At 35.4% G+C, this 13566-nt stretch overlaps 1 protein-coding gene and 1 long non-coding RNA gene across 6 annotated transcripts in view; one reads left to right on the top strand and one right to left on the bottom strand.

Annotated features, from left to right (window-relative positions):
- The window catches only part of LOC141427563 (uncharacterized), a 271369-nt gene that overhangs the window by 99817 nt on the left and 157986 nt on the right, over positions 1 to 13566 (bottom strand). For 4 of the 5 annotated variants that reach the window (XM_074087134.1, XM_074087136.1, XM_074087137.1 and 1 more), the window contains one exon: positions 7475 to 7504. The exons of the other annotated variant lie outside the window; for it this stretch is intronic. In XM_074087134.1, the coding sequence (XP_073943235.1) occupies positions 7475 to 7504 (30 nt within the window). The remainder of the gene's footprint in view (positions 1 to 7474; positions 7505 to 13566) is intronic. 5 annotated transcript variants of the gene reach the window in all.
- The window catches only part of LOC141427564 (uncharacterized), a 48420-nt gene that overhangs the window by 32828 nt on the left and 2026 nt on the right, over positions 1 to 13566 (top strand). The window lies entirely within an intron of this gene.

The raw sequence follows: 13566 nt of genomic DNA, 5'->3' as shown, positions 1-13566 counted from the left end.
TATAAAAAAATGTAATATTTTACACTAAATGCAGAAGGTATAAAGAAATAAACACAAAAGAAATAAAGAACACAAGATAACTTCAAACTCTTCAAGAATATATCAGAAGGTAATTCGGTTAGTTAGATTGTCCAAAATATTTGCCGAGACTTTTTTATTGTGGTTAACAAAAATGTTTACATACATTGATCGAGATTTAAAATGTAACTATCTCGTCAATGGCGTTCTACAATTTGGTAAAAAATTTGGATGAAAACAGAAGCGGCCATTCAAACTAAACCAAACCTTCTCTAACATTTTGGAAGAATTTGAAGACAGCCTTGAATCGATTTCGTACACAGTGTGTTTGTATGGCTCTTTAGTGTACATAAAAACATGTAATTAACAGTTGTCAAGAGAAAGAGATGTAAAAAGGCAAAACCTTAAAGTGACCTCTTCCAGTTAACTTTTATTAAAGAAAGAGAGAAAGAAAGAAAATACATTTATTCACAACACAAGACAACAATATTATTAGGTACAAATAAACAACACAAAGGTATTTGTCATTGCGGTTGTGAATCGGACACTGACTCAGCATAATGCTGAAGCGTTAAAAAACACCCCAGCGCTGATTTTCAGCCAGCACCGTCGGCAACCCTCGGACCGTGGGCGGATTAGTGTATTTGTTAATATGAGATATATCACTGAATCCAATACATTGTTAATTTTTATGTAAATTACTGTCAAATAATTTAATTAATAAATTTAAATACTTTGATTACAATTTTTCATTCATTATCAATATGTTGACTTATTGAGAAGGCACTTTATTATTGTGAACTTTAGTTAATCAGTCATCAAAAACAATTGACCCCTAATCTGTTAAGTCACATATTAATTCAATTTATTATTTTTTCTCAGAACGATCCTAAAAAAACCCAACGCCAAAAATAAGACAAAGGCGATAACTTGGACACTATACACATCAATTCTAATGGGTCACGAAATCTGTTCAACCATAGGAACCATAGTGTCGATTTTAGATTGACCCGTTTTGATTGATCACCCTGTATATAGTAAATACAATTTGTGTTGTCAATGGCAGTTTATCGAACACCACACATGGTATAGTATGCTATACATTATACCTATAGTAATAATTATAAACCATTAAATTTCATGCAAGATGGTCCATCCAATAAATACCGTACAAACAGTAAAGAAATAATTAATGACTTTTAAACTATTTATTTAAGGAATAAACTTGTGTGACCCCGCAGCCTATGTAGATTTAGGTCACTGCACCCGGTTACTAGGTAGGTTATTAAATATGTTATATATATGTGTGTGTGTGTGTGTATAAATATGTGTACCTATCTATATTATATCTTCATAATGTGGCTAACAAAATAAATATACTTAGGTATAGATTTTTAATCAAACACGCGATAATCATCACAAATCTAGATCTAAACGTTTGAAATCGCTTCAAACGACTAGCTACTAAGTCCGGCGCACGTCTCAGATCTTTTTCCGTCTTGCAAAAATAATCAGATTGATTTTAATTGTTCCGCTTAATAGCCTCTGGAGAGCGTCAGACGGACAAACATACGCCGCGGAAATTTAAAAATAGTATAAACAATGCGTAGCCAGTCCGGTTAGTGTTCTTCCTCGAACTGTTTTAATCAGCGGTAAACTAGCTTGTTAAATGTAAGGAAGTTTAGTTTCATGTACTTTGGCTTGTTTTTACGACTAATAAAAACTGAATTTTAAAAAGATACTTAGCTGAAATTAATCGGGTACTTATATTCTGTAGAATAAATAATAAACAAATAAAATATATATCACGGTGCAATTACCTCAAATTGACCTAGTCCCAAAGTAAGCAAAGCAAGGGCACTAAAAAACGGATACACATACTTGCATGGATTAGATCACGTTTTTTACCTACGGGCTATCTAGTTGTCATTATTGTAGTATAATATACTGTCGCTTAAGCCAAAATCATTAAGGTACGTATACATCCTAAAATAAATTCGGAATATTTAAGCGGTGGTAGCTCTTCAGTAGTGTAGAGGTTCGCTTTAACCATATAGAACATTTCTTGACTTTAGTTAAAAATTCCTTAAAAAAACTTGCCCTATCAACCGCTGAATTATTCCGAATTTATTTTAGATGATTTTGGTTTAAGCGATAGTATATTATATTGAAATAAATATATCTTACACAAGAATGTTCATTTAAAGTTGCCAAACAATCTGCCGAAATATTGAAGACTAATTTTGAGCACCATATATAGAAATAAACTACGTTATAGTTGCTAATGTTCTACCTTTGAGCACACAAGATCAAGAGATAAAGGAACAAATAATACCCGACTCAAGATATTATGTCTTCTCATGTTTTGATTGACCTTTGGACAGTTAAAATATTTGACATAAAAACAAAGTACGAATTCACGTGCCAACATACATAAAAACTATTGCGTGTTTAATTTAGATGCCAGCCATGGTCACATAATGGTCATATAGACTATCAAACGGTCTAATTGACCCAGGAATTCTAGTCATTAACACCGCCCTATATCATACTTAGTGCTAAAACACACGAGTCGCCGCGTGACCACATAAATGATTTCGTTCATTCGACGCTACTCAAAATTAGTTCTGCACTTCAAATCATGTGTAGCTAAATTATGCACATAAAGAGCGGCGGACAATTTGCAGTGAATAGTACAAAATGAAGGAACATCTATTTCTAACAAAGACCTACGGGACGTTAAATAAAATCGTGGACTGTAAATTAAGGCTAGTTTAATAGCCGTCTAATGACAATCGATATAATTAATTTTGAAAGTAGCAAAAAATAAAATAGGAGGTCGTCCAACGGCGGTGGAGATCGTATAGCGAGTGGTCGCTGCGCCGGTCGAAGCGACGATCGTGACGTCGCCGTGTCGTCCTCCCGCACGCCTCGTCCCGTGCGCAAGTTAAGCCGGTTCTCAACAGACTTCAATATGTGCAATAGCTCGCCCTTGTTCAAATTGTCATTTACAACAAGCGGTGCAAGTAAATATTCACAATGAAGATATTTTGTTTAAGGTTTAAGATACTCAACCGCTCTCACAAAGCGCACACAGAAAAAACTAAGCGAACATCTGCATTGTATTTATATAGAATTATGTATTAGCAATAGCTTCATAGTTAATTCTAATTTCTTGTAGCTCATTTCCATTTCTCAGTCTGCAAGCCTAAGCAAATAACTGAATGTCGAGAATTTTTCTTGCCTAATTCTTATTTTATGCAATATCCTTAAACTACATAGGAATTCTCTCTCACCTTCTTATCGGTTTATGTGTAGCGTGTGGTTTAACTACGCATATTATTATATGATTGCTTCCCGGTACCCGTCCTCTTTGTTTATAAAGTATATCTTTGTTAACATCATTTAAGGGCATTACCACGTCTTGGATCATTGCCATTTTGTGTATCACTTGCATTACTTCTCTCGTGAACTTGTTTGTGAAAATGAACCCGATTGTTTTAAGACTTCATAAAGACGTACTTACGTCTTAAGTATTATTGGCGAAGGTAATGATTTTGGTAGAATGCCAATATCTGGTATCGAAATGAAGGAAGTGCACAATTTACTGAAGGACTAAAATAGTTTACTGTAAGTTTTTATTGAGTTAATAACAATCGGAACAGTGAGACTTGTGTCAAGTATCCATATTAATAAAATATTTATCCTACTTATATTATAAATGCGAAAGTTTGTGAGTGAGTATGTTTGTTACTCCTTCACGCTGAAACGGCTGGATGGATTTGGATGAAATTTGGTATGTAGATAGCTGGACATTTGGAAAAAACATACGCTACTTTTTATTCCGATATTCCTATGGGATCGGGATAAAATCTCGAAATAACAACCGCTGGGCTTAGAGTCATGAAATTTAACATGATTGTTTGAAAAATCACGATTTAATTTTTGGAAATTCGGACGGGAATATTTAAAAATCTACTTTTCAATTCAGCTGCAGGATCGAGAATTTGCGTGTGCGAAGCCGCGGGTAAACACTAGTAAATTATAAAGGAAGTTTAGACAAAAAGGCAGCAATAAGATGACCCCTTCTCTCTTTAATCCTACTATTGTTTTAACTGTTTGAGTGGGACATTTTAATCGAGCTTAAAACGTCAACCAAGGTCCCTAACTATCCTCTATCCAATTCGCAGGAGCATTGTATGGATGGCTCCAGACAGAACGACACCAATTACTATTATGAACCTTAATTGAAACGCATGAGCCAAACAATAAGGTCACATCTGTGTACAAACGATACTTTTCATGAATTGTTACTTGTGGTACATGTTACATTATGATGTTACTCAAACTGGTAGTGTTTCAAGCAAAACTTGAATAAATTGTTGCCACAACTTGGGCTCTATGTAGTTCTCATGCGGACCCTCTGCAGCAACTGAACTGCTTCATTGACCCGTTATAAAAATAATACGACATTGATGGGCCAATCAACTATTTTACTGACACTTTGGGCGTCTCCTGCGTTACCAAAATTGTCTCTGGCTTTACCAAAAAATCGTACGTCCAACAATATATTGTACGGTTTTATAGGTTGAACTTCGTAGGATTGCATGTATTCATGTACACCTACACCATCTATTGAATTACAGAAAAAACATGTTTAAGTACTTACAAAAGTCTGCAATTGTTTGAAAAATGTTGTGGACAGATTAGTGTCGGTAAAAAAGTTGATTGGCCCTGATAATCCTTTGTCATTTATTATTAATCAGTAAAATCATGAAATCAGTAAATCATGAAACGGATTGTTAGCAGTATGGACGATAATAATCCTCTTTGCTTGGAAATTAGATTAGACTAATGAAAACAGTGTAATAACGGGGATTTTACTTGTTTTAGGGTATTTTATTTTATCTATTCTTGGAAAATTCCATGCAATAATAATATTGATTAGTCCTAAATCAGTAGTATTCTCTTATTCCTGAGCAATTTATTTGAAAACCACTTTTCTATGTAGTTTCTACATCTTCAGACATAACATTACTAACATTAACCCTACAATGCATGACTTTTTTTTGCAAAAAAAATTATATGTTTTAGTGGGGCTTAATATGGGGCTTACTTCCAGGAAAAAATAATAAAATAATATATAGTAACAATTTTATTAAAAAAATATGTTTTTAATCCTGTTCCCATTAAGGAACTACATGCATTATGCTGTAGGAGTTTCTTCCACATTTTCTTAAAAAAAAAACAATTAAAAAATGTAATGAACTGTGACCAAAACAAACATAATCGTTCCGATAGGTCATACTAAATGAATCCTTGTGCTTATGACATAAAACTCTCATAAATGCAAACATTCTTCACTTATTTGGTATTCGCAATAGGAACGTCAATGCATGGAGTACCGAATCGGGAACGCTTGACAAAAACGTCAATGCATGTAGTACCGAATCAGGAACGTTTGAAAAATCTTACTCAACGTTATGTAAATAACGTAATATTATAAAATGACTCACATATTGATATTAATTTTTTCAAGCTGCTTCATCTAGTTATTATTTTTATCACCATCCGTAAGTTGACGAAAACAAAATTTTGCATCGACTCCCGATATTTGATTGGATTACTCGGTCTGTAGCACTAAAATGTTAACTAGCGGCAATGCACCGAACTACGTAGTAGCCCAGTGTGACTTGTATTCTGAAATGTTTATCAGATGTCGCTACCTACCTCATTCTTAGCATAATTCGTAAATAATATGTTTGTTGTGCCTGATCGGGAACTGTATGCATTGCAGGGTTAAATGATTATGTATGTATATTTGTTCCGTCACATCCGTAGGCCGACACAATAAGGAAATGCACTTAAAATAATTTATGACTTATCGGAAGTTAATATTATAGTTTCATAATTCCAGAACCATTACCGCGATGAAGCAAATTTTAGAGATAGAAATTGGAATTCAAGATGGGAAACATTCTTCAGTTACCATTTTCACTTTTTTTTAATGGTTTAATAGTAGGTAATGAAAATAAGAAACAAAAGTATTTAAAGTTATGGTTGAGTGATCGTTGAGACCCTAAGAACAGCAGCAGCGTGAGTATTCAAAAGTTACAAATTAATTTCTAAATAGCGCTTTCAACGAACATTAAACAAATAGCAAAAATACCAACATTGTTGGTGAAAACCACTACGAGAAAATGAAGAAGGGAGGGAGCGTACTCCCGCGACTATTACCACAACGGAAGGACAAGTTGCTACAACTTTTATCAAACTACATTCAGCATTGATACTGTCCTTAGTTTTCATAAAAAGCTTCTGAACATCATCTCTTTTAAAAATATCTATTGAGATGGTAATGACAAAACAAAATGTAGTAAAAACGTTAAAAATGGACTATAAAACATCAGAAAAAAAACTTCTTCCCATTGGACTCAGTAATCGAAGCTTATCGTCATCACTTTTGTCAACAATGGTCTCATATACTTCAATACTAAGCAAAATGTGACCTCCGTAAATTCACAGCAAAACGTGTGACTATTTCCTAGCAAATGTGAAACGATTGCTATTACACAACGACATTATTACGTGACCTATTGCTAATAATAGAACGTCCAATTTACGGAGAACAATAAACTATGTTTAGATACTAGCTGCGGGTAAAATTGTCGTAGTCAAGGTAAAATTGATCTTGGTCAGATAAAGCGTGTATTGAGTCATATCATATGTGCGACCGTGACCGTGTGTTCAATATTTTATAAGCACGCAATAAATTAAAGGCTTCAATAGCAATTTAACAAGTAGTGGTTATTAGTTCGATTCAATTGAGAGTTTGTGAGTTATGTTTACTTATTTTACTATGACAAGTAGGATGGTTGGCAGAAAAAAACTTCGTTAGGTGTTGCCATGACATGTATAATTCAATATGCTGGCTGTAACGTAATGATATGTTGGTCAAATCTCTGTATGATATTAAAATGAAATATTAACCCAACTTTTTTATTTTTTACATTTGCTACCTAATTAACTTATTGTATTAAATTAAATGAAAGTTGGAAAATATATTGAGTTTGTAGTGACGTGGCGTCGTAATTGATCCCACTAAGTTACTAGATTTCTTTTACGTATTTAAATAATGTTAAGTACGGCAAAGGCATACGAAAACAGATTCCCTAAAGAAAGTCTTTATACCACTCTCTACGCCACCGATGCTTTGCAAAATTCACCAGTGAACTCCACGTTTGGCTTGAGCTGTATGGCGGGAAACCGGTAAAAAAATATGCAGACGTTGACATAATTTAGTTTATTTAGTTTTGCAGCAGATCTTGATGGATCAAAATATACTAAATATAATCTAGTATAACTTACTTACGTTAGTTTTAGTTTTATCTACTAATTAGCTGAAGCTCCTGTGACGGTAATGATAAATAAATCAAAAATGAAAATGTCCACTTACCGACATGCAATACGCCCGTGAGATCTGATTCTGAAAGAAAAGACAATGCGTGAGTAAAATGAAATGGTATGCGTGCAACTTAATATATAACGGAAATAAAATTAATAATCTACAACTCTAGAAAAAGCTCGGTCGGGATAGCAAAGCTTCACGATACTCTTTGAGGATAAGTAAATCGACGTACATTCAAAGAAACTTAAACGCGTACCAAGTTTTTTTTTGTGCTGCTACTGTCATGTTGACATGCCATGCATCTGCCAAAGACCATAAGAAATTGATTATGAAAAGGATTCGATTTGTAGCATTCGAACATGGCGGATGTAGACAATATCTAATTTTGCTATTTCTGTTTCTTTGGCTAGTTGAAGTATAATTTTGATAGTGTTTTATGCGGCGATTAACCTTAACAGTGAACAGTGATCACAAAATTCTATATTGCTCTCGTGTCTGACATTTTTAATGCGCAAGTGGTCTCCGCGTGGTTTCTGGAATTTTGCTATCAAGTTGCAAAAACTACAATCACCGTACCGTGAATAAGAAGATTTAACTGACATGAGCCTTATGGCCGCCATTAAGAGGAATAAATAAATAAATAAAAATAAATAAGGATTTGATTTGTAGCATTCGAACATGGCGGATGTAGACAATATCTAATTTTGCTATTTCTGTTTCTTTGGCTAGTTTGAAGTATAATTTTGATAGTGTTTTATGCGGCGATTAACCTTAACAGTGAACAGTGATCACAAAATTCTATATTGCTCTCGTGTCTGACATTTTTTAATGCGCAAGTGGTCTCCACGTGGTTTCTGGAATTTTACTATCAAGTTGCAAAAACTACCACCGTACAACGTGCCTCTCAAAGAGAGTTTACTTTGACACTGGCGAAATTGTCCTATTAATTAGGACAGAAAAGCCATATTTTAAAAGAGAAGAAGAAGAAGGAGATTATGTTAAGGTTTCACCCTGGTACGCGATTCAGTTATCGACTGTACAGGGCAACAAGGGACTGACAATATCTCGAATAGTCTCAACAAAAAAATATTTAATGAAAACCCGTTCGTATACTGCGTTTGCGTGTTATGGACACCTCACCGTACTTAGGTAAAGGCTATACCCGTGTAAGGGAACAAAAGATGCCCCTGACGTTATTAGCCAATGAATATATCCTATGTATTGGTAATAATGCTAGTTATTAATCTGCCAAGCTTTATCTCATAATTATTGACAGCTTCCTTGCAATGTCACTTGAAAGTTTTTTTTTTCTTTTCTAAATATCTTAAAAACTAGTGGTCCGTTTCTTTTGTGATTAACGTATGTTGTTAATGCCATGAAGAGGAATAAATTCGCAAAACACAAGACGTCTCTAGGTCAACATTAACTTGGTCATTTTTGATGTCAAATATTTCAAACTTTTTTTTTACACTGATGTGACATCTCTTTCCGTACAAATATATATTGGTCTGAAATCAATCGGCTTGGAGCACAGACAGGATCTATAATTAAACGTATATACTCGTAACAATAAAAATTTAATTAGTGAAATTTCAAGACGTTTTAATAAATTGGAATAAATTATTGGCACACACTATGGTTACAAGGATTCTTAAATTAATAATTGAAGCCAGCTGGAACGAAAATAACAGTAAGCATTCACTTTACGTGTGAAGATTTTAGATAAAAAAATTTAGGGGCTGTTTCACCATACATTGATTAGTGTTAACTGACGGTTAAATGTGATGCCGTCTCTATTTGTTTTGTTCGAATAGACGGAGACGGCATCACATTTAACCGTCAGTTAACACTAATCAATGGATGGTGAAACAGCCCCTTAGTCTTGCAATTTCGTACAATTTTTCAAACATTTTCTTTCATTTAAACCTTCTTCTACAGGCACAAAAAACGCAATCGTTTATAAGTGAAGGGCGAACATACAATTTCTTCAATTAATTTTTAATTAAGTACAATAGTTACAGATGCAGCTAAATATTTTCCGTGCATAATGACAAACAGCATTAATGGAGCTATTTAAAAGCATAATAACATACAATATTATTATATTAATGTGCTGGTTTAATTTTGTTCATGATAAGCTCTTGGTAAATATTTGTCAAGAAAAGGCTTGTAGTGACGCAAATGATCCTATCAAAATCGAACCATTGATTACGAAAACAATACTTCGCTTTTAATATCAAAAGATGACCTAATTTTGGCAAATAATAAGTCAGTTATCATAATTCTGCCAAATGACGTGCTTTGCTCGTTTACACTTGGTATGTACAACTAGTACATGTTTACATAGCATTGCAATATTTGCAAGTCTTTTAGTTTGTTGGTTTTAAATTAAGGCATTTTAGTTTAAAAGTTCATTAGTGTATGAGTTTAAATGCAACAACATTTAAACACAAATTACACGGTACTCACATAAAGAAAGAAAGAAGACATTTTATTCACATTCACTAAAGACACACAAATATGAACACCTAAGCCGGCTTACGTATATAGTACGTAAGTTGTACGTAACGTAAGAGTACCTACTACGTACGTAGCGTAAGCGGGATCGGTATTTTTTTACAGATGTACAACGTAATTTCGAATTTGGTGACTGGTATCGGCGACTTGGACACACGACCGCGACCAGAGACCTTTATTGTCTATCGCGCTCTTTCTGTCGTACGGTATATAGGTAGGATGAAGGTAGAAAGAGACGATGAATGCAATCGCAAGCACCCGCGCGCTTGACAATACGGCCACAGGTTGCGCAACGAACGCAAGCGACCGCATCGCACGTCAAAATTCACACAAAGCACAACCCACACATTAAAATTGCACTTATTTAAATGCTTAAATAAATTTTGTAGGTACAGAAAAAAAATAGGTCATAGAGTTATACACCGGTTTTCATTTGTCTCTGGACTAAGGAATACTGAATCCTGTTTCCATTTAAGATACATTTTTGTAACAGTCTGTACGAGTATCTACGAAGCAGCGCAGTTGTTGAAACAACTGAATCGAATTGCCAGTAATAAATGACCGAAACCTAATAAAAACAGCTCATGCATTGTAGAAATAGGCACGTGAGGGTAGATTATTACGGCAGCCCTTTTCAGTGTGACGTGCCACAATGGAAATGTCAAGCGAAGTGTCAAACAGTAGCAGAAATAGCTCATTTGCGTCAACTTGGATTAATGTACAGCCAATTTAGTTTTGTCAATCATAGCCACAGTTATATTAGGACTAAAGTGTTATTAAGATTGGTTTTTTGGAATCTTTTTGTATTTTTTATTTCAATTCCAAATTTTTACTTTTACGGTCATCCCATAAAACCTAAATTGAAAATACAAACTGAAATATAGATGCACAGAAAAACCAGAAAAATAAGACCAGCAATGGGAATCGAACCCAGGTCCTCGGTATTCCAGTGCTGGTCTTATTTTTCTGGTTTTTCTGTGCATCTATATTTCAGTTTGTATATTCAACTAAAGTGTTATGTTCAAATAGCAGAAATGGAAAAACACTTCCTGTCATGGTCATATACCAGAGCTTCGAATACATTTATAATTCTATGTCAGGTACTCAAATGCCTGGAAGGAGCGCTACAAAACTGCTTTTACTAATAATCTTTTAAATAGTTCTTTTTTTAAATTTACTTTGATTATACTTTATGAACTGAGGTTTTATGTCTAACACACTTGGAATCACAATCGTTTTCACCACTTCTTTCTGTCACACGGCTTAAGACGAGGGTAGAAAGAGATGGTGAATGCGATCGCGAACGTCAGCGCGTTAAGCCGAGTTCAGTCAGACTTGCAAGAAAAATCGTGCAAGTTGTATTTCATTGCGGCGCTCGATTGACCACTACAACCTCGTTGGCTTTACGGCCTCACAATGTAATACAAATTGCACGATTTTTCTTGCAACTCTAAACTCGGCTTTAGACAATACGGCCTCAAGGTGATTTTCCACCGGCGAGTTGAGACGAGAATTGAAATTTGTATGGCGGAACCCGTGGCAGCCCGCAGCGGCTCGCGGCGGGCGCGCGTGAATGCATACAAATTTCAATTCTCGTCTCGCATCGCCGGTGGAAAATCACTATCAGGACTGGACTGAGACGAACTTTAACTTTTCCGTAAAATTTAATCAATATTGATTTCGTTTTCAATGGAATTTTACTCTAACCTGTACAATTTCTAAACACCAACAGATAGTATAACCCCCAGGGGGTTAGATAACAGATAACCGGGACTGGCAAACACCACTTGACCCCGCTTATCGGGACACAGAAATAACCGCAATGTGATAACTGAAACATGACGATGGTATTTCATCATAAAGCACTCATACCTTTAGAACGTCATTTATCTACCAAAAATAAGCCCCTTCGCAACAGTGTTGTAACTCTTTTTAGTGACGAGTATTTTTAACTGACTTCAAAAAAGGAGGAGGTTCTACGTTCCAATTTTTTTTACGTATGTTCATAGATTACTTAGTCAATTGTGGAATGATTTTCATAATTATTTTTTTATTCGAAAGAGTACTCTTCTGAGGTGGTGCGGTGGTGTGGTGTGGTCCTAGGGATATCGAGGGCAAACCTCAAACTTTATAGGCACACCTATGACGATTTTGGCATTTTTTGCATTAAGACGAGCATCATCAAAGTATCATTTGGTAAACTGGACCTGATGAACAAGACCGTAGATGGCAAATGGAACACGTCAAGGCTAAGTAATGCTCGCGCGTCTATAAATGATCATAATTAATATACCTAGATAAGCGACTAAGAAGACGCTTTAAGTTAATCATTCTTTCAAACTGATCTGATACTGAAGCCGGAAGGTAGGCAACGGAGCTCTGTTATAAAACAACGTAACTAAATGTGATTTTCCACCGGCGAGGCGAGACGAGACGAGGTGAGGCGCGAATGGAAATCGCACTGGCCCTTTTCAACAAAAAAATTACGTTAATAGCTATGGCGAGCCCGCGCGAGCTTGCGATTGACATTAATAGGCTATAGGATAGGATTTTAAAAAGTGGGTACTCCATGAACACAAAGACCCGTGCAGCCATCTACGTCACGCACAAATAAGATACTTAAGTATGATAAGGACAGTTGCAGGGGTCGCGCTTCGTGTTCATGGCTTGTACTATCATGACGGTATTCTCAAGTAATAAACAGTAGGGTACTACGAAATTCGAAAATCGAAGTTCGTATCGTACCGTCCCTCCGACGCTTATATCATTTAATACGGGAGTGAGAGGAACCGTACGATACGAACTTCGATTTTCAAATTTCGTAGTAGCCCTGCAGCAACGAACAACAAAGCACCTATCGCGCGAATCGTGTTGCTGTTGCATTCTCGCGCGCCCGTGGCGCGACGACGCTGGTCGCCGCGGGCGCCGCCATACAAAAATTACAATTCTCCTCTCTCCCCTTCTCGTCTAGCCACGCCAGTGGAAAAGCATATTGAATTTACACTCTATGTTGGTAGCAATATGGTTTATATTTACAACAACAAATATTTCAATTCAAGTCTCGCATGCGCTAGGTGAGGATTTAAAATTTGCCATACAAATTTCAATTCTCGTCTCGCCTCGTCTCGTCTCATCTCGCCGGTGGAAAATCACCTTAAGCCGTGTTTGGGCTTAAAGGAATCATTGTGAGATATACTTTGTCTACGAATCACTTTAAAATGAGAAATAAAGAAAAGTTTTAACAAAAAAACTACAAAACTACGACTACCTTGAAAATATTTTTCTAGGTACCCACAAGCTCCTTTTTGTTATTTTTTTGTATTTGAGAGTCGGTTTTACTTTTTTATTAAAAAAAAACTTAATTGTTCATTTTAATTACAATATTAGTTGGAAAACTTTCACTGCCAGACATAGGCTTTCTTGAGGAATCTCTAACTTCTCTGTCGGTTTTAAGCTACATAGATACAGCCAATGGCATCCCGAATTCTTTACCAAATCGTTCCCGAGAGGCTGCTACGAAATTCGAAAATCGAAGTTCGTATCGTACCGTCCCTCTTACTCTCGTATTAAATAATATTAGCGTCAGCGGGAAGGCAAGATACGAAGTTATAAATTTGCACTTT

Source organism: Choristoneura fumiferana, chromosome 4 (assembly GCF_025370935.1).
Source record: "Choristoneura fumiferana chromosome 4, NRCan_CFum_1, whole genome shotgun sequence".
Taxonomy (NCBI): Eukaryota; Metazoa; Arthropoda; class Insecta; order Lepidoptera; family Tortricidae; genus Choristoneura; species Choristoneura fumiferana.
This window is presented reverse-complemented; position numbering and strand designations above follow the sequence as displayed.